This window comes from Kryptolebias marmoratus, linkage group LG3, assembly GCF_001649575.2.
Source record: "Kryptolebias marmoratus isolate JLee-2015 linkage group LG3, ASM164957v2, whole genome shotgun sequence".
Lineage (NCBI taxonomy): Eukaryota > Metazoa > Chordata > Actinopteri > Cyprinodontiformes > Rivulidae > Kryptolebias > Kryptolebias marmoratus.
The window spans coordinates 19,441,646-19,467,835 of record NC_051432.1 but is presented as its reverse complement, the minus strand read 5'-3'; the positions used below and the strand labels follow the sequence as shown (position 1 = coordinate 19,467,835).

The following is a 26,190-nucleotide window of genomic DNA, read 5'->3' as shown; positions in this document are numbered from 1 at the left end:
AAAGCTAAGAAAAAAAAGTAAACTGAAGTATAATGTCATAAAAGTTAGGGAAGAGTCTATATTGTGCAAAGTTAAATAAAAAGTAGAAAAATGAGAAATAAACATTATGATTCATAGGAAAGCAGAGTAGGAGGAACGCACAGCGCAAACAGGGGGATTCATCAAATGGCTTCTTCAAAAGTGAAAAATAAGAAGCAGAGCAAATGAAGAAAAAGGCCGACAGGGAGGTTTACTGGGAGCTAATGTGAAATGGAAAGTTAGATAAATGTGTAGGGGGGTTTAAGCAGCTTTAAATAAGTTGAATTAATGATTCATTTCCAGTAATAATATAAGTCTTTAGCATGTGCCATCTGAATTCTAAGCAACAAGCTGCTTATGCTTTCATAGCTTTCAAGTCCAGTATTTTATCTTATGTAACTAGCTTGTTGAAACACAATCCACTGTGAAATAGCAAAAATGTATAGAAGAAATTAGTATATTGTTTTAAACATATTTTTTAACTGTATCCTGTTGGTGCTGTCTTTGAGTTATATATCCTCTTTTGATTTGTTTTTCCACCACTTAGAAGACTATTATTCTCATCAAACTAATCTCCATTATTCTTATCCAATGAGCCCCTCAGTCCCTATCCACTCCTGACTCATCTTGCTCTTTCACTTCCTTTATTTTTCTTTCAAACTCATACTTTCAGTTATATTCTTTAGATGTTATAAGTTCAAGAGCTGTTCATTAATTCGTTCTTGGTGTCAAAGGCCCAACTCCCTCCCAAATGTCGTCAGTGGCACATTCTTCTCTGTACTTTTATCTTCCCCTCTGGTTCTTACTTCTCCTCTTCTTTTCCATGCGGCGCTGGCGTTTTTCTTCTCGTCGCCTGGCCTCCTCTACCTCCTGGTGCTGCCGACACTTGTGGAAATTCTCCACCACCACGCCCACAAACATGTTGAGGACAAAGAAGCTGACAATCAGTAGGAAGGAGATGAAGTAGAGCAGCATCCACGGGTTGTTGTTGGTCACCGGCTGGGGCAGATGAAGAAGAAGAAAAGAAAGAGATGACAAATGACTAGGAGGGGGGCGAAAAAGAGCTTTGTTCAAGGGAGTAAGAAAGCAAAGATCAGTACCGGCAGGAAACTCTAAATACAGATACAAAGCTGGATATAGCTATGATGTCTCAGGTACTGAGGAAGAATAATTCCTGAACAAATGGTAATGGAAAAATTGAATGAAAAGAAAAATAAATTAATTAATTAAATAAGCACAAGGAAGAAGATGCAGACAAAGAAACTACAGCCATAGTATTTTTTTTTGAAAAGTGAAGCATTAATTTAAAAAAAAAAATTTAAAATTAATTTAAAATTAATTAATTTAAAGTTAAGGTGGAGAAACCTTTTAGTAAGATTTTGCTAAAACCTCAGGAAATAATGACAGCTTTATCTCAAAATTGAAAAAAAAAATGTGATTGTTCATTTTTTGATCCTTGTTAATATTATTTAATAGGTTGGGAAAAAGTGAACAAAGTAAACCAAAACAAAAAAATGTTAAGGATCAAAAACTGGATAGTATATTCTCACCTGGACTGGTGAGAAATGAGAGCTAAAATCTATTGGGGGCTTTTTCTTTTTTTTCCAAAGGCATATTAGATTCCAACACTGGTTGTATTTTTCATCTCAATCCAATGTTTGAAGTGGCGTTACTTAATTACTAGTCAGTAGTAAAGTTTTAAAAATGAAAAAAAAAAAAAACCCAATCACAACACTGGACTTCAGATCAGCAACATTACTTAGTAAACTTTGACTTTTTAAGGCCGAAAAAATTCCAGCTGTATTTATGATAACAGTAAAACTACAATATGAAAGGTAAACCAAACTTTTACAGTAATAATATAAAAAATAATAACACATTTAAATATAAATTTAAAGTAAGTTGCTATTTGTTATCAAAACAAAGTTGATAAACAATGTTTTTGCACATGAGACAAGAAGCTCAACTTAAATATATTAATTAAACCTGTAATCGCGGTCATGTTTATATGATCTGTGTTGAAGCTAAAAGAAACATGCTGCGCCTGCATGTGGTTAATTACAGGCTCCTGATTCTCAACAGGTCTGCTTGTTTGTGACATGATGCTATTAGTGGATGACTGCTTTCTGCATTACTAAAATAGGCTGTTTGTATTTATGTTTACAAATCAGAAAAGTTTTTAGACTTTCATTCACAGAAATCGTTACACTCATTGCTGTTATTTATAGTTTGTGACTAAACACTCATGTGGCTTAGGAAGCCTGCTCATTTTTGTTTAAAAACTAGTACATTTATTGCAGTGTCACAATCAATAGTTTTTTTGAGGAGCATTTGCATTTTGAATTGAACTCCCTCTCAGTTCTCCAATTAAGAAAGCCACTTTATGTCCATCACAAGTCTAAAAGATCAGTAGAACCCTCCAGGAACAAAATATGGCAGAGAACAGAGACAGTCAGCAGAGGGAGACAATTTGGGGGCCAAAAAAAAAAAAGACTTCAGAATGAGAAGGTGTAGCAGTAGTTATTCAAAGGAATCATTAGGAAACAAAAATCTAGTGCAGGTGCCATCAAGCCAGAGAGGAGAGACACATTTTCAATTTGAGCTTTGAAAGAGTGTGTATGGGGAGTGTAAATGGGATTAGTCACTCAATGTAGGGTTGAAAAGCAGTGAGGAGTCCTCCAGCAGAGAGGACACTAGTTCCTCTAGAACAATTCCTACTTTTCTGCATAGATGCCAACATATTTTCAATTAAACTCATTCAAACACGATATGTATTTTTTTTATAGCCACTATCATTAAAAACATTTGTGCACTGTTAGATAATTTCTTATGTGTTTGAATCAGAAAATTGTTTATGGTGAAAAGACTGTGAAAATCTGTTTGTTGTCGGTTAAATCCATGAATGGGTGGTTGCTCAGACCATGTGCCATCACGTCATTACATTATTGAGCCGCAAAGCCAGCCTACTTTTTTACATGTTGATCGTTTTGGCTCCGTTAACTTTTGACTTTGTGGCATAAAGGCGCATCAGAAATGGGTTGGCCTTGACCTCCCTTGTTGCCTCGGTCCATTCAGAAATCACATTGAGGTGGCCAGAAGGTGTTTAAGTCCCAAACTGAGGTGTCTTGTGTAACAGCCTTTTGATAAGCCTCCACATAGAGAAGTTCTGTAGACATCAGAGGAGGGAATTTTATCTCCCATCTGGATGAAGAAAGCATGGTATACCCTAACAGGAGGCAGAAGATGGGACTGGAAATCTTCACAGACTTTGTAAAGCCTGCCAAAACTGCAAAATGGACCCACTGGTAGAAAATAGTTGGATAGAAATTAAAAGCAGAGCACTGAACTCTGGCTGTATTTGTTATTACCTGCTGGTCAATTCCCACTGCATCCAGTCCATGGTACATGATGTTGACCCAGCCGTCCTTTGATGCCAGCACAAACAAGGACATAAGAGCCTAAAGACACAAATACACGAGCAAAATACACATAATTTTTTTAATAATCTGAATTATTTGTTTGTTACAAACTGTTCTTACCAGTGTTATGAACTGGAAACCTCACTTGTATAATGGAGTACTTATACTTTTAAGTGATGCTATTATCAAAAATAGATAGCTATTATGTGAAATTACTCTGTGACAGAATAGACATGCACCTACACTGATGAGTCATAGCATTGCGACCATTGATAGATGCAAAACTCCAGATATTTCATTACAATGGCACTTGGCAGAGGAGGGATATATCGACTGAGAGATGCCCTCTTCTGTTCTGCAAAGATCTCTACTTGAATAACAGCCAGCAAGTGAACATCATGTGCTTGAAGTTGATGAGTTGTAAACAGAAAAAAAAATCATGCAGGAGCCCAAAGATATAAAATAGTTTGAGAAGACTAAATGCTCTGAATAACAGGCAACAGTACAACTAAACAACTGCAGAAAACAAAGGAAATCCAGCTGAGCTCTATCTAAAAACTTAGTTCTGGTGACTTGGATTTGGACTTGGGAATCTACACCAACAGAGTTTAACAAGAGCCATATTTTATTGGCTAGACGGCTTTTATGGGATGTTCCTGTTTGACAGTGGTTCTTTCCTTGGATCTACTAAAAGTGGTCAAAAGGAGGAATCAGTCAAGGCATACTGATGTACTTAGGGAGGAAAGGTTGGCTCATATTTTCTGGTCCAAAAGATGAAAAATCCTAGCTAAAACGAGCAAATCTTAATGTTGGCTGTAATAGAAAAGTGTCAAAACAATACTTCAAACTTTGTAGGCTGATTAAGCTGTCATTGCTGATCCATTTACACCACCAATAATACCTATTGTAGCCTTCTGAGCATCAGCTGTAGAGGTGAAGAGGATGACCGTGTCTGATGAGGCTACTCAGGTTGGTGTGCATAGTTTGCATTGAGAGGACTTCCCCAAAAAATGCATGGTGGGAAACTTGTAAGCTACTGAGACGCTTAAGGACATTTTGATGATGACAATGACCTTTTCAACAAGGCAATGATCCTTACTACATTACATAAATGGTTCCAGTATGGTTAGAGGAACACATTGACTTTGATGGGCTGACTTGGTCTCCAAATACTGCAGATTTTAGTGCATTTGAGCATTTGTATGACATTAGAAGCAACTGTCCTGTAAAACCAAACAACATCTAGCTTGTTGTGAAATCCCACATAAATCTTTTTGTGGTGTAGTAAAGTCCATATTTTGGTGGGTCAGCACTGATTAGAAGCAAAAGAGAGACCTGATGGTCACAATGATACAGCTGATCAGTATATAATCTCAATAGGGTTTTAGCCTATTTTTGTAAACAGTCATAAGATGGTATGGATTGAAAATTGCATCATTATTCATGTTGGGGTAATTTATTATTTATTAAGATACATTTCAGATACATAAATGTGCAGATACACACCTATATTTTAAAATAAATGCTCTAATTATTCTCATAACAATATGATATAACATGTTTAGGTTTCAAACAATGCAGACATGATTCCAGAAAAGCTTTTTTTTTTTTCTTTGTACCTGTCCAAGGTTGTCAAAATTGTATTTGTGCTGAACCCATCGGTAGTTGGCAACCAGGCAGTCATTTTTATTAGTGATGTTCTTCACATCGAAACCCACACAATAAGAGAACTTCCCTTTGAAGAGCTAGGAAGGAAAACACACATTCAGAAGAGAAAGAATGAGAGACAGACAAAAACCTAGTCTGATGAAGCTGTGATAAAACACTTGTGTGCACAGCCACTTCTTTTACGCAGCTTTTGAAGTAATCTCGTAATTAGCATCTGTAATGAATGTGTGAATGGTGCTCAGTTGAAGACTATAAAAGCTCTTGATATCAACAATGAGTTTCTCATTTGTCTAAGAAAATATATTGTTATTGCTCATTCATATTCAACACATGAAAAAAAGAAATGATAGAAAAAATAATACATAACTTTGGATCCAGAGAGAATAAAAGCATAAGATGACATTAAGAGGAATTACATGGAAAACAGAAAATCAAGTCAGCTATGCGTCTGCAAGATGTGCAATCCATAAGAAGGAAAAAATAAAATAAAAATGAGAAACTACTCTTTAGCTGTTTGTGCAGTTCGGACACATAATGACTCATGTATTATCATATCAGTCTAATTTACAACTTCTGGTAATTCAGTAATGAACATCGTGATTCATGATTTTTATGAAATGTTTGGCTTTGTTTGTGACATAAACTCACATGTTAACTAACTCTTTATGTAATGGCAAGACTTGCAATTGTGTTATGTCCTGTCCACCCCTGTCTTAGAGGTTTATGTCCACCTATCAGTTATCTAGATGGTAATTTCTTAGACATACACTTACTGTATCTTTAACTTGTGGATTTGGGTTCATAAGGTCCTTTCTGGCTACACAGAGAGACTGGTATGTTTTTAACAGTCCAGTTTTTAAATTTAGCTTTTGATGCAGATACACTTTTTGACTTGCTTATGCCCTTTGCGTTTAAATTTCCAGCAGGACAATGATGGGCAAGCGGTCATAGCTTTTGCAGTCAAATTCTTAATCCATAAGAGTTAGAGAGGAAGTTAAAGCATTCATAAAAACAGTTTCTGTACCTGAACACCAAGAATGCCAAAAATGATGAAAAAGGCGCAGCAGATGAGGACAATGTTGCCAATGGGTTTGAGGGAAGTGATCAGAGTCTCAACCACCAGCTTCAGCCCTGGAGCCCTGCTGATCACTCTGGGAGCCATGTGATGAAAGGCAGAGAAAAAACAAATGTGACAAAGTACAGAGAGAAGGAGAACCCAAAAGACAGCATTTTCCTTGAATATAAAGTAGAACATTAAACAATAAAAAATGAAAGAAATAAAATATATCTTATTTTTGTCAAAGCAACAAGTCAGAAAAAATTTTAATTCTCTTAAAAGGTATGCAGATTTAGTACCTCACATTGAATAGAGAGGATAGCATTGAATACAAACACTGAACAAAACAGTTAACCTTACAAAGATACAATGCATCAAAAATTGCCTATAGCAATTCAAAATCTCACCACAGTTTGTTTATTTTATATTCATTTAAACAATCTCAGGTATTTGTGACAGTTAAACAGTGAGGGTCTTTGTGTGTCAAGTTTGCTTTTTCTCCCTGCACCTTGGAGACTTTTGTTTGGACACTTCAGTCTCCTGGTGATTTTAAATTGTCCATAGGATTGAGAGACTGATGAATTTTTCATTACACGACCTATGTCCATAGTACAGGATCAGCACTGGAGAATGTTCTACTAAACATTTCTGGCTGTTTACGTTTATCTCTCAGTCTAATTCCTGCGCCCAGGATACAGCAACACTGACTGTGTAAGCTTGAGGCCAAAATAAAACTTGTTTTTGGTGATTTTTGTGGACAAACTGTATGTTTCTGCTAGATGTCAAATGTAAAACCATTCAAATTTTCAAATCTTTGAAATTTGCAGCTTAAAGCCTGGAAGTTGTAGGTTTCTTACAACAAAAAGGCTTTAGAAACTACTAGCACATAGCTGAAGAACAGGAAAAATCTGGTTTAAAAAAAAAAAATCAGCTAATTGACAGGCTTTCACTAACAGTCCACATCGACTGAGTCAGATTGTCCTCTCAGTGTTGACCCAGTGATGGACTGTCCAGATTGAACCTTGACTTTTGCCTGGTGTTGTCTGGACAGTCTTCGGGCCCTTCATGAACCTCAAAAGGATTAGGTGAGTAAAGCTAATAGATGGATGGATGGATAGCTCCCTATCTGACAGAGGGTTATGTCCCAGACTATTTTTGCTTCACTGGGACCAATAGTTGAAGTCTCAGCACGTTGCCAGGCAACAGCTCAGAAAGATGAGGTGCTGTTGGATGGTTTTTATTAGTTTTTGTTTGAATCAAGAAAGACATTTGTTGCAATCTCTACTATTTAGACTCACTTTTTTTAATGCAAGTTGTTTTTAACAGACAGTGGACTCTAAATTAAACATTACATAAAATGTTTATCATCTTTAGGCAAAGACGAATAAAACATGACAATTTGTCCTTCTAACCTGAGAGGACGAAGAGTCCTGAGCAACCTGAGAACGCGTAGAACCCCCAGGATCTTAGCCCCTCCCGCCATTGATACCACAATGTCAATCAGGGACACAAAAACCAGGAAACCATCCAGAATATTCCAGCTGCTCCTCAGATATGCTGTCTCCCCCAGGTACAGACCCATGGACACAACCTGGCAGAAGACGAAAGACAGATCCAACAGTAACAAACAGCAACAAGAGGGATACATACATGGACACCCCACAGACACACACTTCGTTGATATTTACACTTCTATTTAGATTCTCACATAGGTTTTTAATTTCACAGCAGTTTTATCCTAGTGGCAAAAGAAAAAGAATATTTAAAGACGTACACAGGAGGAGGTGTTTGGCAGAGTGAAAGAACTGTGAAGTCAGAAAGAGTTAAAATCCTAAGAAGGAAGAAAGGAGAAAGAAGACAAGCAACACACCAGCTCCTGCAGTTCATTATGAGAAAGTGAATGTTCAAAAGGAGTGAGAGGATGCAGGGAAGAAGAAAAAATAAAAGCAATTCGCAAAGGAAGGAACACGAAAGCTGGCTGAACTCAAAAATATGTCTGTTAGATATTAAAAGTGAGAATTTCTGCTGTAAATTTGTATGTTTAAAATGTAAATATGATGATGCAAAGGTAAAATCAAAGTCGTGCAGATTTGTTTGTTCAGTTAATTAGCTTTTAATGTCAGCACTGGCTATTGCCAAGTGCACTACAAGTGAAATAAAATATTATTTTTCAAACTTAAGCAAAATAATTAACATTTCTGTTGAAACATTGTGCCTGTGGATTGCAGACATTGAGCTATCTTACGGATACAGTTGGTACTAAATCAATTGCCTATACTTGTCCTGTTTAAACTCCCAAACAGGACACAGACCCAGACACACAAATATTAAAAAAGAAAGCTTTTGCACATGTTTTATCCCTCTGGTTAAACATCAGTTTTATTTTGCTTGCACCTGAGTGGAAGACCTCACTCTGAAATCTCTAAAGGGGACCTAATGAAAAATAGAAAACACTCCAAGGAAAAGAGGATATGAGTGAAGTGGTGGTGTTAAAGATTTGTGAGTAAAGTGTGAAACAGCTATCAGTCAGATAAATGAAGGCACATATCAAGGGTGGGGAAGAAAGGCACATGAGACTCAGAGAGAGTGCGAAAAAAATGTGCTAAGATTTAAGGGTGTTGGTGAGGATATATGAAATATTGCATGGCAGAGGTTTATGTGTGCCATCATCTCACACATACCAGCTGCAGCTTTGAGTGACCTTTTTATCACATTGAAACTTCCAAAAAATGTCTATAAAGATGTATGAAATGATGACTGTTCTTCTAAAAAAAAATCTGGGATTAGTGATTAGTAGTGAACAACAACTTCAATAATAACTTCACTTCAAGCTCAGATCATTTACCAGAGGCCTGGGAGCTTGAGGGTTCTGTTTAGTATCTCAGCTGTTCCTTCTGGATGGAGATATCTGAGGTTGTTCCTGGGATCTGTTGGAGCCACTCTTCCAGTTTGGAGTACTTCAGTGACCACTGGCACCACTGAGGCCTTGAGTTTCCACTACTTCTCTACTTCCTTTTTCATCCTTGGGGTTTCTTGAGCTTCTTGTGTTCCTTCTTCCTGTTACTACAGTCGCTTGAGATTGCTACATCTATCACCGCTGCCTTCTTCTGTAGTTTGTCGACCATCACAAATAGCCATCACATGTTTGTCAATCTGGATCTGGAAGTCCCACGGTATCTTAGCCCTGCCATTCTCCACCACTCTCAGTGGAGCATCCCATTTTGACTGCAGGACCTCTTGCTCGTACTCGGCACAGATGTTCCTGTACACTATCCCAGCCCACTTGGTTACGGGGCTCTCTGTATGCTTTGCCTGCCTGCGTCTTACATCCTGCAATTATGTGCTGGACCGTCTCAAGGGCATCTTTAGCACAGCCTGCATCTTGGGTCCTGCCTGGTATGATAGACCCCTATCTCTATTGCTCTTGTCCTGAGGGCCAGTTCTTGAGCTGCCATGATTAGTGCCTCTGTGCTGTCCTTCAGTCCAGGCCTCTTTAGCCACTAGTAGGATTTGTTCAAATCAGCCTCTTCCATATATATTTTTTATATGATATACAACAAACATAATTTCAATTATTCTGCAGGAAGAAACTGCTTTTTTTTCTTCACCTAAAGAAAACATCCTTAAACTCAGAAAGAAACAGCTTCACAACTGAAAGGTCAGCTCGAAAACTATTAGGCTTTAGTGATATAAAACACTGAAAATACAACAAATCTTTTTGTAAAGCTCAATAGAAACGAACCACTTTGCTTTCACAGACAAATAGATGAAAAATAATCTTGTACTAGTGAGTGAGTCATACTGATATTATTGAACCAATTGTAAAAATTCTCTATTGTCATTACCAAAATTAGTTAAACAGAAATCCAGCGTTAAAAATGCAATGACCATTTCAACATCAGTACAATTAGGCTACTTCTTGAATCACAATGAACCTTAATAAAAAGGCTTTAAAACAATATCAAATAAAAATTAAAAAGGCTGTTCTTTCTTCCAAAAACTACATCAAGACCTACTGCAAAATGCTCCACAGAGGATTCTGTTTATAGAAATTATTGAGAGAGAGTGATACTTTGTTTCAAAATATACATTACAGCACTTTACATAATAGAAAACCTTTCTCAGAATCTCACTGGTATATTTCTTTAAGACTTGGAGATGAGATGATGTTAGAGGACAAATCATTATCCTAAACTCTTCTTACTCCTTTGCTTTTAAAGACGATATTTTAAGACTTTAGCCAAACTCTGCTTGCTGCCTACATGAACATTTGTATAAACCTGCACTGGAAGCTCCTAACATCATATATCAGCTTATAAAAATCACCAGAACTGACACCACAGTATCTCAAAGCAGTGACGGACAAAGCTTTGTAAGAAATACTGCCACGTCAACTGTTGTCAAAGAAACCCTCTGTAAATATAAAAAAGAAAAAAAAACCTTTGGCGTCAAATGTCTATAATAATAATAATGATAACAATAATAAAGAATAGAGAGACAGAAGGAGAGTCTGACAATCAGACGCAGAGAAAATATAATTGTTTTGTACAGAAGCAGAACACAATGTTTTTTATAACTAACACTGTTCAAAAGTCACTGTAGGAAGTAATTTCATCATACATAAGTCCCTGTCATGTCTGGTTCGAGAGGTCTTTAGTCACATTTTGACAGACTAGATATCGAGTAACAAGTCTGTCCAGTTATTAGCTTTCAGTTTCTATGCACCACAAATTTGGAACAAACTTCCAGAAAACTGTAAAACAGCTGAAACACTGGGTGCCTTTAAATCTCAACTTAAAACCCACCTGTTTAGAGTTGCTTATGGCTAAATTAGGGTTAGAGTGTGGGTTTTTGATGTTTGTCTCTTTCTTACTGTTTATTCATTGTCACATGCTGTTTTTATTTTGTTTTTTAATTATGTAAAGCACCTTGAAATGCCTTGCTGCTGAAATGTGCTATACAAATAAAATTTGATTGATTGATTGATTGATTAATAGCAGCTGGCTATGCTAAAGCTCTTCTGAAAACATTGAAATGCTTCGAGATAGAAATTCCCTGGATAAAATATCACCCTGATAAAACATGATGTATTGGATATCTAGCAGTTCAATGCCAACAGTGCCAAAGTCTTGCTCTCCCCTCTCTTTCGTTGTCAGTGGCTTCACAAGGTGAGTCTGTCACAATAGATTTAATTTTAAATTACATTCAAACTCCATTTGCAACTTGATTTAACAGAAAACGCTGCAATTACTGGACTTGCTGCTGCAGCGTTTTTGAGAGCTGATGTTTAAAATTGGACTTCAAATGCTTTTTTGCCGAACTGTGACTTCAATTTGAATATAATGAACCCCAATAATGTTTGCAGATTACATTTTGCATGTCATCATCAATACTTAATGGTCCATTAGACAGAAAATAATAATTTAACACCATGGCTTTAGACTATGTGACTTAACATTATTTATATGAAACATGGCTTCATGCATAAAATTTAATAATAATAACAACAACAATATTACAACAAAAATAACAATACTACTACTACTACTACTACTAATAATAATAATAATAACAGACAGTGCCATATTTTTTCATTGCCACATCCTGAGTTGTAAATTGGTGTTAAAGATTTTATCAGTGTAATAAATGATATAACCAGCTAATGTTGGTTGCATCCATCAGAAATACTAATGGGAAGAAGTCTGATGATACACCAGTAGCTGTGAGAACTCTGAAGGGCTCTTTAGCAAATGCGAATCATGGTGTCTCACACTTAAAATAGAAATATGTAAAAGTCAAAACAGAGAACATCTTGAATCTCAGTAACGGTACAAGGCACAAAAAGCAAGAAACCTTTTGAGGTACTTTCAGCCTCTGTTTTTTATCTTTTAGGGAGGTGTTATGCAGACTTAAAGAAAAACAAAAAAAAAAAATAGATATTAGAGAAAATAGAAGCACTGAAGCTAAAGGACAGGAGATGGTGGAGGAAAAAAAACATTCAGGAAAAACATGCTAATTAGTTTTAGTAGATGAAAGGCTCAGTGTGCCAAGAAGCATTTATAAGTCTGTGCCGGTGACTTTTATTGGTCATGATCTGGGGTTAGTAGAGTTTATACTGTCCCTGACAAAGTCAGATTTTGAATAGCAAATTTTATGACTTGCCTTGAGCTGGGGTTAATGGAAAACAAATGTTAACCTACATTTTAAAGGTTAGTTCCAAATGCAAGCACATTTTCACTTGTCTTGTTTAATTACTTTGTTACATCACATAGCTGGTATTTAGCAGCTGCCAGCTATGACATTCTTGCACAGTCTAGATGTGAAAACCAATATTATTATGCCAGTTTTACAACCAAATACAAGATAAAATACCTCTCATTCAAACAAAAATAAAAGAAAACAAAAACACAGATTTTTTTTTGGGGGGGGGCAATAGCATGTAGATTTGGGCCCATCTTCACAGCACTTCATATACTGTATTAATTCCTTTAATCTATGTGTTGCCTTCTAAAGTTGAAGAAATAAGAAAAACAATAGGAGGATAAAGGAGGAGGATGATAGATGTTCAGGGTCAGATCCACAATGTAGTGTAATTGAGAGATCCATTTCGCTCATATACAAGTGTGTGCTTGTATTTGTATGAGTCTGGCTGTAAGAAGCTGAAAAAAAATGGTAATGGAGTACATCTCAGAAAGGAAATTCTGTCCAATTAGTGTGGGCTGCCTAGATTACTGTACAGTTTCTCTGAATAATATCACATGAACATCCTCAAAGGTCCTCAGATTATGAGCAATATAAGCAGCAAGAAAGATGATGCGAACAAAGATGGAAGGAAATTGAGATATACTGATACAAATATCTCATTGTATAAGTCTGAAAATTGAATAAACACACAAAACAAAAGTAAATGACCTGGACACCAGCACCCAGCAACCCTGCACAAAATCAAACAGGTATAAATAATGGATGGATGGATGGCACAAATATTCTTTTTTAGGTTCAAGTCAGATCTTGCCCTGAGAAACAGAATGCTATGAGGGAAACACTCGGCAGCATCACTTCATCACATCAGTTGTAAAAGCAGAAAACAGTTGTCTCTGTGAGAACGGAGAAATTGACACAGCAGCTCACTGTTCTTCTAAATTGTTTAACAAGAGTCTGGAATGCTGGCAAATCATTGTCCATATGTGCCAAAAGAATCCCAGAAATATATTAGGTATTGGGTATCAAGTATTAGTTATAAAATAAATAAATGAGTTTATTTAAAATTGACATGCTAATTTTCATGTGGTTGCATGAAATGTCAAAAGCTTGTATAAAAAGGCAAAAGATTCATATAAAAACACTACAGGCTCCTATTTGATGCAACACTGCAGTATCCAAAATAAGCACACCAACTACATGCTGTGAGTTGGAAAATAAGTGGAGGTCATGTAGTTTGGCCAAACTGCCGCTCCAAAGTCCTGGGTTATGTATGTGCAAACTACCAACGTAAAGTCACAAGGTTTCTCTAGGATCTTTACTTTTTCCTTACAGGGTTTTGACCCATGCAAGTCATTATTACTGAATGAGGCACCTTCAGTCGTCCTGCTAAAATCAATATCAGTGAATGGGTTAGGATATGTTATAATATGCTGTCACAACTATACTACTACTGATATGAATCTACAGTACCAAACAAACACAGCTGAAGGACGAAACCTTGCAGAATTGCATACCCTGTCACAAAATTTTGACAATTCTGACATTCAGTGACAGGGCTTATACTAATGATGAGACACGAAAAATAAAGCCTCGAAGAGCCTGTCTCATATGACAGGCAAGTTCATATGAAGCTATGCTTTTTATTCTTCTCCCAGAAACCAAATGATCAAAGACAACAAAAGCCTTGCCCTCAATACAGACATACTGGTTGGTCTGGCGATAAAAGCACAGATGAGGTTTTTAGAGCCGATGTGTCATTTAAACAAAAACAGCATTGAGAGACACAATTTCAACAGTTCAACAGCCACTCTCAAATTTAGACATAAATGAAGACAAAACACACAATCAAGAAGCAGAAACGTATTCAAAGGAAGGTTATGTGGCATGTATTTCTATTTGTTTTTAGGTTAGCCTTTGGGATTCAGTATAAACCAGACGTGTCAAACTTCATTCCTCGGTGGCTGCTCTCCTGCATATTTTATGTGTTCTTGCTTTAAAACACCTGCTGTAGATGAATGACATGTCCACAAGTCATTCATTTAAAACATCTGCTTTAAATGAATGACTTGTGGACATGCTTCTGGAGAACTTAATGATTTGGTGAGGAGGTAATTAAACCATTTGAATCAGGTGTGTTGGAGCAGAAAAACCTAAAACTTCCAGGACAGTGGCCCTTGAGGCCCTGAGTTTGACACGCCTGGGATAAACAAATACAGTCATGTGTACGTAAACTGTTTTGTAATGGTGGTAAATATGGTTTAGAAAAATGCTGATGTAGCAAAAAAAAAAAAAAAACTGTTAGTCTTATATGAATTAGGGTTTAAAATCAAATTAAACTCTGACAAATTGATATGTTTGCAAACCCTAACCCTCCCTTGTCCAAAGATGTGCTTGACATTTATTTAAATTGCGTTGACCACATGTTGTACAATCAACCAATCACGTTCAGAATTATACCATTAGGTCCCAAAAATGAGTTGAGTGGTACAACCTGTTGGTGCACAGAGATTGTTGGGAGTCTGTACCCCCTTTTATAACCTACCTTCACCTAATTGGATGCACCATGACATCATGATATCAGCAAATTTTAGATCAAATATCAAGCACTGTATTGGTATGGGAAAGAGAGAAAAAAAAAGGCTTGCAAACAAGAGTAGGCTCTCCCCGTTTGCTTATATAAGCCAATTCATTTGCAAACAGAGCCATTTTGGGAGCCAGGTCTTTCAGGTGAGCCAGAAGGAGACAGAATTCCCATTACTATCTGGTGCACAATAGAAGTGTCGAGTACAGGGAGAATCTGAAAATCAGACTTGGAGACAGCAGACTAAAACTTTAAGAAAAAGGCTGACAAGACAGCAAAACAAAACAACCACCAGGCAGGAGCTCAAGACAAACAAGTGGAAACATTAAACAAACAACATACAAGAAACAGCTGAATCTGACAGTAAGGCTGAAGAACACAGGAGAACACAGAACAATATAACCTGGGAGGGGTGATTACTAAGTGAGAGCAGCTAAATTGATGACAGATGGGTAACAGGTGTGAGAGGCTGTGACAAGAAGAACTGGGGGAAACAATGGCTGAGAAACATCAGAACTGAATAAACTCTAGTATAAAATAAACAACAATGGGGGAAGACAAGAATACAAGCTTAAATGGAAATACTGTGAATTATAAATATATATCAATAATAATGAAAACAAAACAGCAACAATAAAAACAAAACAAAAAATAACCAATCCAAAAAGCTAAACCTACCAAACTGAAAAAAAAAAAAAAATTATATCATCCAAAGTTCAGTGACAAAAAAGTTGTTTTTTTTTTTTTGTTTTTTTTTAACCAGGAAGTCATGCTTGTGAGCATTCAAAGCAGTCATCTGGCTGGATAGCCTCAGTGATTCAAGAAGCATATTACCATCAGTAGAAAAAACTTAACTGTAAATTTGCAAAAAGGAAAAAAGAAGGGTAAAAGCAAGAAAAATACAGTATAGCAATTTTTATATTTGAGGTAAGATAATGAGCTTAAAAAGAGAGCTGGACCATATCTGAGAGTGCGAATGAAGCAGCAAATGGAAAGATAACAACAGAGGTTCTTTGAATACATTACAAATGGAGGGAAAAGGAGCATAGAGTGATAAAAACGGAATAGAGTACTTATATAAAATTATTTAAAGACTAGGAAGAACTATATTTTGTGTGTTACTGTGTGACTGTTTAAAATGATGAATGTAAAAAAAAAGATACAAAGAAAGAGATGAGTATGTAAACAACAGAAAACAATTTTTTTAAGTTCAACCTTGGACAATCTGCATTTAGAGGCACACGTGAACTGCACACCACCCCAACTATGCTTGATTTTTGTATCATTGTGGGACTCATAGTTTATCCTACCCAGTCATAAAGAAATCACTAAAGAATTCCTATCAGTGTAAAAAAAGCCTGAAGACACAGGAGCGGTAATAATGGGTGATACTGTAGCTTCTAGAAAGCAGATTAGTGGATTAAACAGAACATGTGTGTGTGTGTATGTGGGTGGGTGTATTTTTGGGTGGGGGGTTCTGATTGGAAGTCCAGGAGCAGCTAAAAGCCAGCTGAAGATTGATAGCCTTCTAATTAACTTCATTATCTAGTTGTCTATCGCTAATGATACTAGTGCAAGTGATTACATGTGCACTAGTATCATTAGTAATTCAGTTATGTTATCAAGCTGCAGAGTTGTCAGCAAAACAGTGAGGAGGAAAAGGAAGGAGCTGAAGGAGGAAGAATCAAACATGTAAATATAGAGGTTAGGCAGAGGATGGATGGATGGATGGATGGATGATGAAAAAAGCATAAAAGAAATTTACCTTGACAGTCATCTCCGCTACGAAGATTGCCGTAAAGATATAGTTGGATATAGTAAGCAACAATCTTTCCTGTAGTAAAAAAAGAGAGGAAACAGAGACAGTTTCATGAGGATTTTAAAAAAGGAAAACAGAATAGCAGTGGAAAATAAAGACAAAAAAAGACATATTTTCAGTGGGGTTGTATGCAGTACTTCTGAGTAGTCTGTATTAAACTGCAGTAGTCAGAAGGTAGAGTGATTTCAGTTTGGAGAATCATAGATACCTTAGCTAACAGCTACTCAGTCTGTGTTCTATTTCTGAGCAAATTTTCACCATCTGAAACACCTCAAATGTTAAATAATTGCTGTTTAAGCAAACCCTATCTTGTGGACTTTTACACTCATTTTTTTCTATTATTATTATTATTTTACATTTTACAGTCTGTTTTACATCTTGTATTTCACACACGGTGTGATGCAGTGGACTGCAGACTGCTTCAACACAGATTGTCTCAGTTTACACTGAGACAATCTGTGTTGAAGCACAATGATGTCCATGTAAATAACTGTTAGATGCAAAAGTGAAAAGTACTTGTGTGTGTGTGTGTGTGTGTGGCCAGCAGAAGTAGGGAGAGATCGCTGTGAGCCTGCAGAATGACAGATCATATGAAAGATTACTGTTCTTACCAGGCTGCCTTGCAGAATCTTTGGCCTCTCCAGAGCCACTGTGATGCAGTTGAGGAAGATAAAGACCAGGACCACGTAGTCAAAGAGTTTATGAGCAATAATGGATTGACAGAGAACTCTGAACCTGACAAGAAGGAAACAAAGGGGTGGCAGAAGACAACTGAATATATAAGGCATGATGTTAATTCACAAAACTGTTCGAAAGCAATGCTTTTATTTGAGATTTAAAAGTGTATTCTTTCAACTATTACACAAATCATGTAATTTTATGTTTTAAAAAAAAACTGTCCTTTTTTTCTTTGTCAGATGCCACCAAAAACTCAAAGTTCTGTCTAATTACGAAGCACTTTGTTAGCAAGCGTAGGTTCACTTTCTAAACAGCAGTTATTTCCAGATCTGCCCTTAGAGGAGAGAGTTAAATTGCAAAATGCTTTGAACCAAAAGGCCTTATCTGAAGGGAACTGAAAAAAATACAGTGTATTAAACACAAGTGAGGTTCATCCCATAGGTTCTGCCTTTATTGATTTACTTTAAAATTTTCCTTTTTTTTTTTTATTTCCCAAAAGTTTAAATGGTGGTGTTGGTCAAACTCCATAGAAATTGCAATATGCTAACAATTACAATAAATGTTGTTTTTTTTTTTATCGTAAATAGCTGCACATCGAGAAGGCTGCTGCTATGTAAACACAAACAACAATAAACTTGGACCTTTGGCATTTGCAGGGCAGTGGATTTACAAGCTCAAGAACAAACAAATTCAGTAAGCAGTCCCTCTGTGAAGCCCTCACACATCTCATCACATCTGATCTAGCCAACTATAAATGGAACACAGTATACCTACAGCTGCACCTGCTCTCCAGCTGAGGAAATCAATTTGCTAATCTGGCTGCCTTTCCCTCCAGACCTGAAAATGCTGTCCCTTTATCTATCAATTCAAATTTGGCCACCTTACACCCTGATATTGATCACTGGTAAAGTCTTAAGGCCTAAGTACTTATTCTACCCAAAATAAAACTTCTGAAGTTGTCTTGTTCTTCTTTTAGTTTCTTTTGTCTGCTATCTGCACTTTAATTTTGCCAAGGTAGAGGTTTTGGAGGTTTTAGAGTGAAACACACACACATATGGTTCCAGGCATACAAAGTGGAACGAGCCATAAACAAGGCGGAGAAGTACATATGCTCACACACTCCCACACTCGCATATGCATAGCCCTCCGAACACATGTACAAACACAACGTAATATTACCAGAAATTTGGCCCAACGCGAGTACACACTCTCACACACACACATACACACCAAACTCTTGCTTGACAGATGGCACCTGCCAGCGTGCCAAAACATAGTCCTGGGGCCTGGCTTCCCTTAAGTGGCTATCAGCACGCAGGGAATCGGGTGAGTGAGAGAGGGAATGACTGAGTGATTTTTCTTTCTTTCTTGCTTTCAGGGGAGTTTTCACCAGCAATGAATAAAGAGCTGGTGGAAAAAAACACAACACGAGCCGCTTCTTGTGTCTGAGCAGAGAAAAAAAAATTGCCGTAGTAGAAGCAAACAGCACCATCACTTTGTTAAGTCATTTGTGTTTTCTTGGTGTGAGCTGACAAATTGTGCAGAAACTCTGTTCTTCCACGCTACGCACACAAAGGCTTGGAACATTCACAAACATTTGTTGTTTTTTTTCTCCAGGAATTTGGTCTTCTTTTATTTTACTTCTATACCTTTTTTTTTTTTTTTGCAATTCAGCACTGAACAAAAAGACTTTTTAGAGCCAATTTGCCAGAGCAGACACATACAAATGAAGACCCAAATTTGCCACAGTGTTTTCCCTCTGACAGTTTACAATCTGTGGCATTTATAACTCTGGCTCACTTCCACACTAACTGGTTTGAACAAAGGTCAGTGGGTTTTATTTTTCCCACAGATACCGAAGATCCAAACAGGTGAGATTTTTATCTGAGGAGTCATGTTAGCTCCGCAGACAAAATGCTTGTCTAGTAACTATTTGAGATTGCTGACATCAGCTTAATTATGTTTAAAAAAATAAAACCGTTTTTCATTATTTTAGTCAACCTTTTTGGTGTTTTTTTTAAAACTGATTATCTCTTATAGGAATGTTCATGTTCTTTAGCAAATAGTCTAATGTTTAAACTTTGCATTGACTTTAATTTTAAATATCTACTTCAAAAATCCATGTCTTTAACCTCAGACCTCTATAAATAAATAACAAAACTTAACTACATCACAAATGGAGTAGTTTGGACCAAACACATCTCAAAGAACCAGAGTCACTTGCGTTAGTCACTGCTTTTATAAATCCAAACAAAAAATGGACTGACAGTTTGGTGAGGCTTAAATGAATGAACAGTGCTATAACATTTGTTTTTACTGTATATATGGAAAATCCCATTATCACCTGTCTAAAATTATCATTTTTTTCAAGCATACTTTGTTCTTTTTTAATTACACTTCATTTTTTGTTTTAAAATGGAAGAAAATGTGAAGATGTGTACTCACTTGTTCTGGGGGGAGAACAAATAGACAGACCAGTCCTCTCTGGTCTCACACCAGTCCGGCTTGTACACCTCCATCATCTTCTGGATACGGAAGCACAAACTCTTCAGTGAAAAGGGGGGGAAAGTGTTTAAAAAAAACCCATCAGCATCATTAGGTTAAAAATACAATATCTGCATTTTAATTAATAAATAATTTGCTAACTTATGTTTAAGTTCTATTAGAACTTTTTTTATAAAGTTAATATAAAGTGTTATCTAGGAACATATAATAGAAGCAAAAAGCTAATATTAAACTTCCAAGTAATTCACTGCTTGTAAAAAAAGATGAAGTATTTGACATTAAAGTGATACTAAGGACTCCACACTTCATATCTATAATGTAGAGACTGTATCATTTCCATTATAAAGAGGCACCAGATAATTTTCTAGCACTCACATAGTCTGTTTCTTCATCGAGATCTGCTCTGTCCTTGCGTGCATTGACTTGAGGGAAAACATCAGTTATCAGATGAGTGTGGGGGCCCGGTGCCTTGCCATTACAGTCACGATGATCAACTCCTAAAACACTACCAGTTCCAGATCCTGCAGGGGAACCCCCAGCCCCAGACCCACTCCTCCTTGCAGGTTCAGGAATCTGTCCCCCTGTCCGGAGCAATTCGGGGAGCTCCAGGGAAAGAGCTCGTCGATCCCTCCTTACACCAAAATGCCTGGAGAGGAAAAGTGGGGGCGGGGGTGGATGATGATGATGAGGAGGATGATGGGAGTGATAAGAATGAGCCAGAAGGGACTCCTGCTCTGAGGCATAGTTGTAGGAGTAGGGGGAGCGGGAGCTGCGGACACGAAGGCTGCCTCCAACTGGAGGAGCCCCACCGAAGCCATAACTCCTCCGACCAAGGCTGTTGGAGCTCGACCTGAGGCACAAACAAAAGATTTAAAGTACAATTAAAAGCTAGTAAATATTTATGAACAACTTACAAGGTATAAATAATAAAAAAAACTTAACAGTATTCTATACATTGAGCATTTTGTCATGAGAATAATAAGGCCATAAAACAACAGAGGAGACTTGCTTTCATTTTGGTCAATTAAGACTTAATGAAGTTATAGAGAATTTATTGAGCTTGTAGCTGAAAGTTTTAGCTCATTAGTGGTTAGAAGTAATTGTTACCTGCGACTCCACCCGGACTGAGGAGGAAACGGTCGCCCCCAGTTGTGGTAGTTGGAACTGCGGCCATGGCGCTACAGCAGACATAAAGCAAATTACAGTAATTACAAAGCTCCTGCTGGCCCAGCATAAAAAAAAGCATAAATAAACTCATGTTTTACCTTTTGTTACATGTTGCTGTGCAGTGAACAATAACTAAGGTAAAAAGAACTTTTAAGGATATTATGAAGCTAGTTTTTTTTATAAGTTTAAAACTAATAAATAAATATTAAAAAATGACTAACTGTGTTTAATTTTTATTTCAAAATCTGTGTTCATTGCTATAAATTCTAGATTTTAAAACTTGTAAAAAATGAATTAGTACCCATGCACTGTAACAACTGAAGGGCTATAGAAAACTAGCAAAATGTCTGAGCCAAACATTATATTTAAATGTTTATGTTCAAATGCAGCTATGTGAATCTAAACCTAGAACAAAATCAAGATTTTAGCCTACAGTATTATGGATGACAAATTATAGCTGTTTCTAATGTATTTAATATTGTCAAGTAAGAATTCTTTTCACTGACAAATTTGCTGGTTTGACTACTTGAGTTAAGGTAATACCAACAACAACAAACTATAACTAGCGCCACTATTTTTTAATAAATTATATGAAAGAAATACATATATTGTGCTTTGTATCACATAATATATTCCATGTAGGTTTGCAGTATCTATACAAATCCCCCCATAAAAAATGCAATCAGTACAAAAGCATAAAAAAACAACATTTTAGGGTTGTCTTGGAAGCAGATAACGCAGCGTACTCTGATTTGCTTTGTGGTTGAAGTTTATGTTGTTTGAACCTTAAAAGGATTTTTAACTCTATTTGTGCACCAGCTTCCAGTTCTTTATCAAAACTGTTTCACATTTATGTCTTTGTTGGACATAGACAAAACACATCAAGAGAGAAGAAAACCCATTATACCGAGTGGAAAGCTGATTGTATCTCAGCACTGCATCAAATTGAGTCCAATCAACAGTAAATGATTAGTACAGAAACAAAAAAATAAAAAATAAAAATAAAAAAAAAATACCCCATCAACAGCTAAATGGAGCTGATTCATAGCCTGAAGGGTGATTTCATCAAAAGAAGTACAGAGACAAAAAAGCCCCTTACAAAACCAGCAGAAAATAAATAAAATAAGGGAGTTCTTTATAAATAACTCATTTGAATGCACATTGCCCTTAGCTTTTAGCTCCGGGTGATGGAACCAGTGCCTTTATATCAACAAACTTGAAGTGCTGTGAGAGAGGAGGTGGAGGAGACCTCATAGTGAAGTGGATCTCACACTCTCCTTGTGTTTAACATGATAATCTCTGTGGTAGGAGCTTTGGTTAAACCGCAGCTTATCACCTCACTGGGTTCTAGTCCACTCCATCTTCCTGTTACCTCACCAGCCTCCACATCCCTCTGCATCACCATGTCCCTGCTTTGTTTTCTCTTCTCTACCTCGCCCTGTCGTCTCTCCTATCTACTTCACCCACAGTTTCTCTGGGGATGAAAATAGGAGGGGGACAGTCAATTAATAGAAGCTGCCATGGCAACAGTATACCGAGCCAAATCATGTAGATCTTTTGCAGTTTTCTTCTTGGTTTTAGCTCATTTAATGCAACACAAAAGTATATTGTGAACACATACATAATTGGATTGTTTGTAAGTTAAATATGGAGTGTAAATGTACGCTTTCAATTGTGACATTCAAATTGTAAAGCAGCTGTAATAAACTGAGTTTGCATCAAAAGATAACCATTTTTATTTATTATAATTTGACTGCCCCCCTCTTCCATGAGGGATTTGTGGTTACAGAACCAGGTGAGCTGGCAAAGTGTACCTGTCACAAAATAATATTGTTCCCTTTTATTTTGTGCAAATATGCCAGGTGTCTTAAAACACTTGTTAAGTACAAATTCACCTACAGCATTTGGTCACTGCAAAAGTTCCTTTTAAAAGTTTACTTTTAGTTGTAAGAAAGTTAAACCAAAATCTGGTTTCAAACTCCAACACAACTGCAATGAATTCAAGTACATGTTCACTTTGACAAATGACATGTGTGCAAGTGTGACTGTGGATGACAGGATTACAGAGTACCAGAGAAAGGGAGCGTCTCTCCAGGCTGCTTTTGCCTAGGCTCATCACGCTGCTCTTTCTGGACTCATCTGTGAAGCTTCTCTTTTCTGAGGAGTAGGATCCCCGAGGACCTGAGAGGGCACCGAGCTCCACATGACCATTTGGTGTTAGAGTACAGATCCTGGGATCTAAAGGCAATTGAATAAAGTGAACTGTAAGTGTACATTTTTATTTTTGTTATTGTGTCATTAATACAATATTTGTAACAAACATTTGACAAAATCATATCACACTGAGAGACCAGTGTCATGTGAGAAGGAATTATATGTAATTTAGCTTTTATTTATTTTTAATTGTAGTTTTTTGATAGAGTAAAAGCTGTAGCCACTTTTTTTCATGCATCTTATATACATTTTGTTTGACTTTATATGGCAAGGAGATATGTAGACATCTCCAAATTAAAAAAAAATATTATTTCTTATGCATATGTATAGATATATAAATATACATTATGTTGTATAGTGGTATAAACAGTATATTAAACAAATTTGTGCAAATTAAGAAGCTCAAAGTACAAAAAAAAATAAATCACAATTTAACCTCTGGTTCATGTTTTGATTTTCCCAAGAAAAGTACTGAAATATATTATTGAGGCACAGATTCTGACTTTTTTGTGTTTGCAACAATGATTTAGATTGAAAGCGAATAGTCAACATATAAATGCCAATTAGAAACAAAAAAGGACAATTTATGGCACTTTGACACTCCTTTCTATCAAGAAAACTTTATTACCTGAACCCCAAATTTCTGGATATGTAGATGAGTGTTGTTTAGCAGAAACAGAATCATTGGGAACTCTGGACAAAGACTGACCTCATTCATATTTGAACACTACATTAAGCACACAGATCTGCCTTACTTTATGTTGGGGTGAGGAGGAGAGGTGAGCATGGAATGTTGCTCTTTAAAGTACATTGTTCAGTTTTGCATGGAGTAACAAAAATCTGTGCTCTGAGTTCAGGGCTTAGAAACACATATGGGGGCAAATATTTGAAGCACCTGACAGCAGTTTAAAACAGCAACCCTTACTCAATTTGCATTTTAAGTAGGGCGAGTACAATACATAGTATTTGCTGCAAAGCCCAGAAATGAAAACAAGAAAAACATTGAATTTATTTTTGTGTTAAATTCAGTGATAGGAGCTGGGGGCATTGATGCATTGACATTTGATGACCCTCAAACTAGCTAAAATCACTAGACATAGCTTTTGGATAAATGAAACTTCTAAAAAGATTTTAACATTCTATGGATGGGGAAGTTCAGTTGTCTAATAAAAAAAATATATACAAATGACCTGAAATAAATTAACTGGCCCCTGAGTAATGTTAAAATGTGAGGAGAGAGAAGAATTCTCACCCGACAACTTTATGGAGTCGTGTTTCTCGCTCTCGTCAAAGTTGGACGAAGAGTGGTCGTCATCAGAATAGGAGCGATTGGCATCACCCTGGAGGTGAAGAAACAAGACATAAGAGGCCAAGAGGGGTTCTCAGATAACAAGAAGAGGTTGTTATCTGAGGTTCACAAAGGACTCTGTAAGAACACTGTGGCATCCTGCATTTTCCCTGTGGGAAGGAAATTTTGTATCCACATTTATTTCTTCACATTTCAGTTTTACTGGTCACCTCTCATGTCTGTGACTGATAAAAATAAACAAAGTTACACCAAGTCATGTTGGTAGGAGTGACTAGAGTTAGTGGGGGTTTAGTCACTCCCACTAAGTCTGTAAGGACACCAACCTGAAAGGCTGAAGTTGGTGTTCTTTTTCTCGATTAAATCAGTAAATGCTTGGAACTACTGACACACTGCTCCAGAGACCTTTGCAGCTTTGGTTAAGACCAATAGAATTTCCCCTACAGCCCCTACGACAGTAAATTGGCTCAATAATACCTTGTGTGAGGCGGCAGCAGACACAAAGTAGATGAGCAGAGGAAGGCGAGAGGGCCAGAGGGGGAAACACCGACAGTGAGAACAAGCAGGGAATGAAAAGCGGAGAAACAGTTTGAAAAGACTGATGGCTACGGTTTGTGTTGCTGCTTCACAAACATCAATCTAAAGAACTGTGACGTGTGCCTGTGTTTCCTCACCAATTCACAAATTGTATCCGCATGCAGTAAATATGGTAATGCTTTGATCTATGTGGAAAAAGTCAAGTCACTTATTTATTGTCACCACAAATTTCTTATGATAATGCCTGAGTTTTACAATTGACAGCTGACTGTCATTCAGCAGGTTTTAGCTCAGAGGGAGGGCTTCAGAATTATTGCTTAAGATGATATAAAATTATTTGGACTTTTGCTATTATGCTTGCCAAAAACATCTGCATATCATGCAGAGATATTTATTGGAAATACCATGTTTGTCTTGTAATTCCCAACTGTTATCAGCTTACAATGAGAGAAAAAGAAGCAGATCTCTTTAGAGATTTTTTTTCTTCCCGATACAATTTGTAAGAAACAGCAGCTTTGGTGCCCCATCTACACAGAATGCAATCAGGCTCATTAGACTTTAGGTAATCTATGTAAACAATTATTGAGAATACAGTCTTTATCAGCTGGTGACTAATGATTTAGTTTTTCATTAGCTGAGCTGAAGGAGGCTCTTGGAACAGGAAACTTTGAAAACTCATTATACATTTTATTATTTGACTATCTGCTGGCTACATGACACATTCTGAAAAAAAAAAACAATAGTAGAGTAATACTCACAAAATAAAGGCAAATGTGTTCACAGCTTGAATATGTCTTAGTTCATCAAAGTTTTGGACTTTGGGTTTTAGATTTGTGTTTTGACTTATTTTGTGTGCTTTGGATTGATGTTGGATAGTTTGTTATGTTTTTGCTTTATAATTGCCATTAGATACCTTCAATAGCCTCTACTTCTAGCTCTTTATACACCACCTGACTTCTGTTAGTAATCAGCACACCTGTTTCCACCTACCATCATCCCTCTCAGTAAGTACAGTAT

The 26,190-nt window shown here is 36.7% G+C and overlaps 1 protein-coding gene across 1 annotated transcript in view; it reads right to left on the bottom strand.

Annotated features, from left to right (window-relative positions):
* The window catches only part of LOC108231691 (voltage-dependent T-type calcium channel subunit alpha-1I), a 101,733-nt gene that overhangs the window by 28,740 nt on the left and 46,803 nt on the right, over nt 1–26,190 (bottom strand). Inside the window, exons 13-24 of the mRNA XM_017408936.3 lie at nt 24,583–24,670; nt 23,188–23,354; nt 21,057–21,127; nt 20,325–20,799; nt 19,890–19,990; nt 17,378–17,501; nt 16,713–16,781; nt 7,575–7,753; nt 6,130–6,256; nt 5,057–5,182; nt 3,387–3,476; nt 825–1,017 (exon numbers count right to left, since the gene is read on the bottom strand). Of these exons, the coding sequence (XP_017264425.2) occupies nt 825–1,017; nt 3,387–3,476; nt 5,057–5,182; nt 6,130–6,256; nt 7,575–7,753; nt 16,713–16,781; nt 17,378–17,501; nt 19,890–19,990; nt 20,325–20,799; nt 21,057–21,127; nt 23,188–23,354; nt 24,583–24,670 (1,810 nt within the window). The remainder of the gene's footprint in view (nt 1–824; nt 1,018–3,386; nt 3,477–5,056; nt 5,183–6,129; nt 6,257–7,574; nt 7,754–16,712; nt 16,782–17,377; nt 17,502–19,889; nt 19,991–20,324; nt 20,800–21,056; nt 21,128–23,187; nt 23,355–24,582; nt 24,671–26,190) is intronic.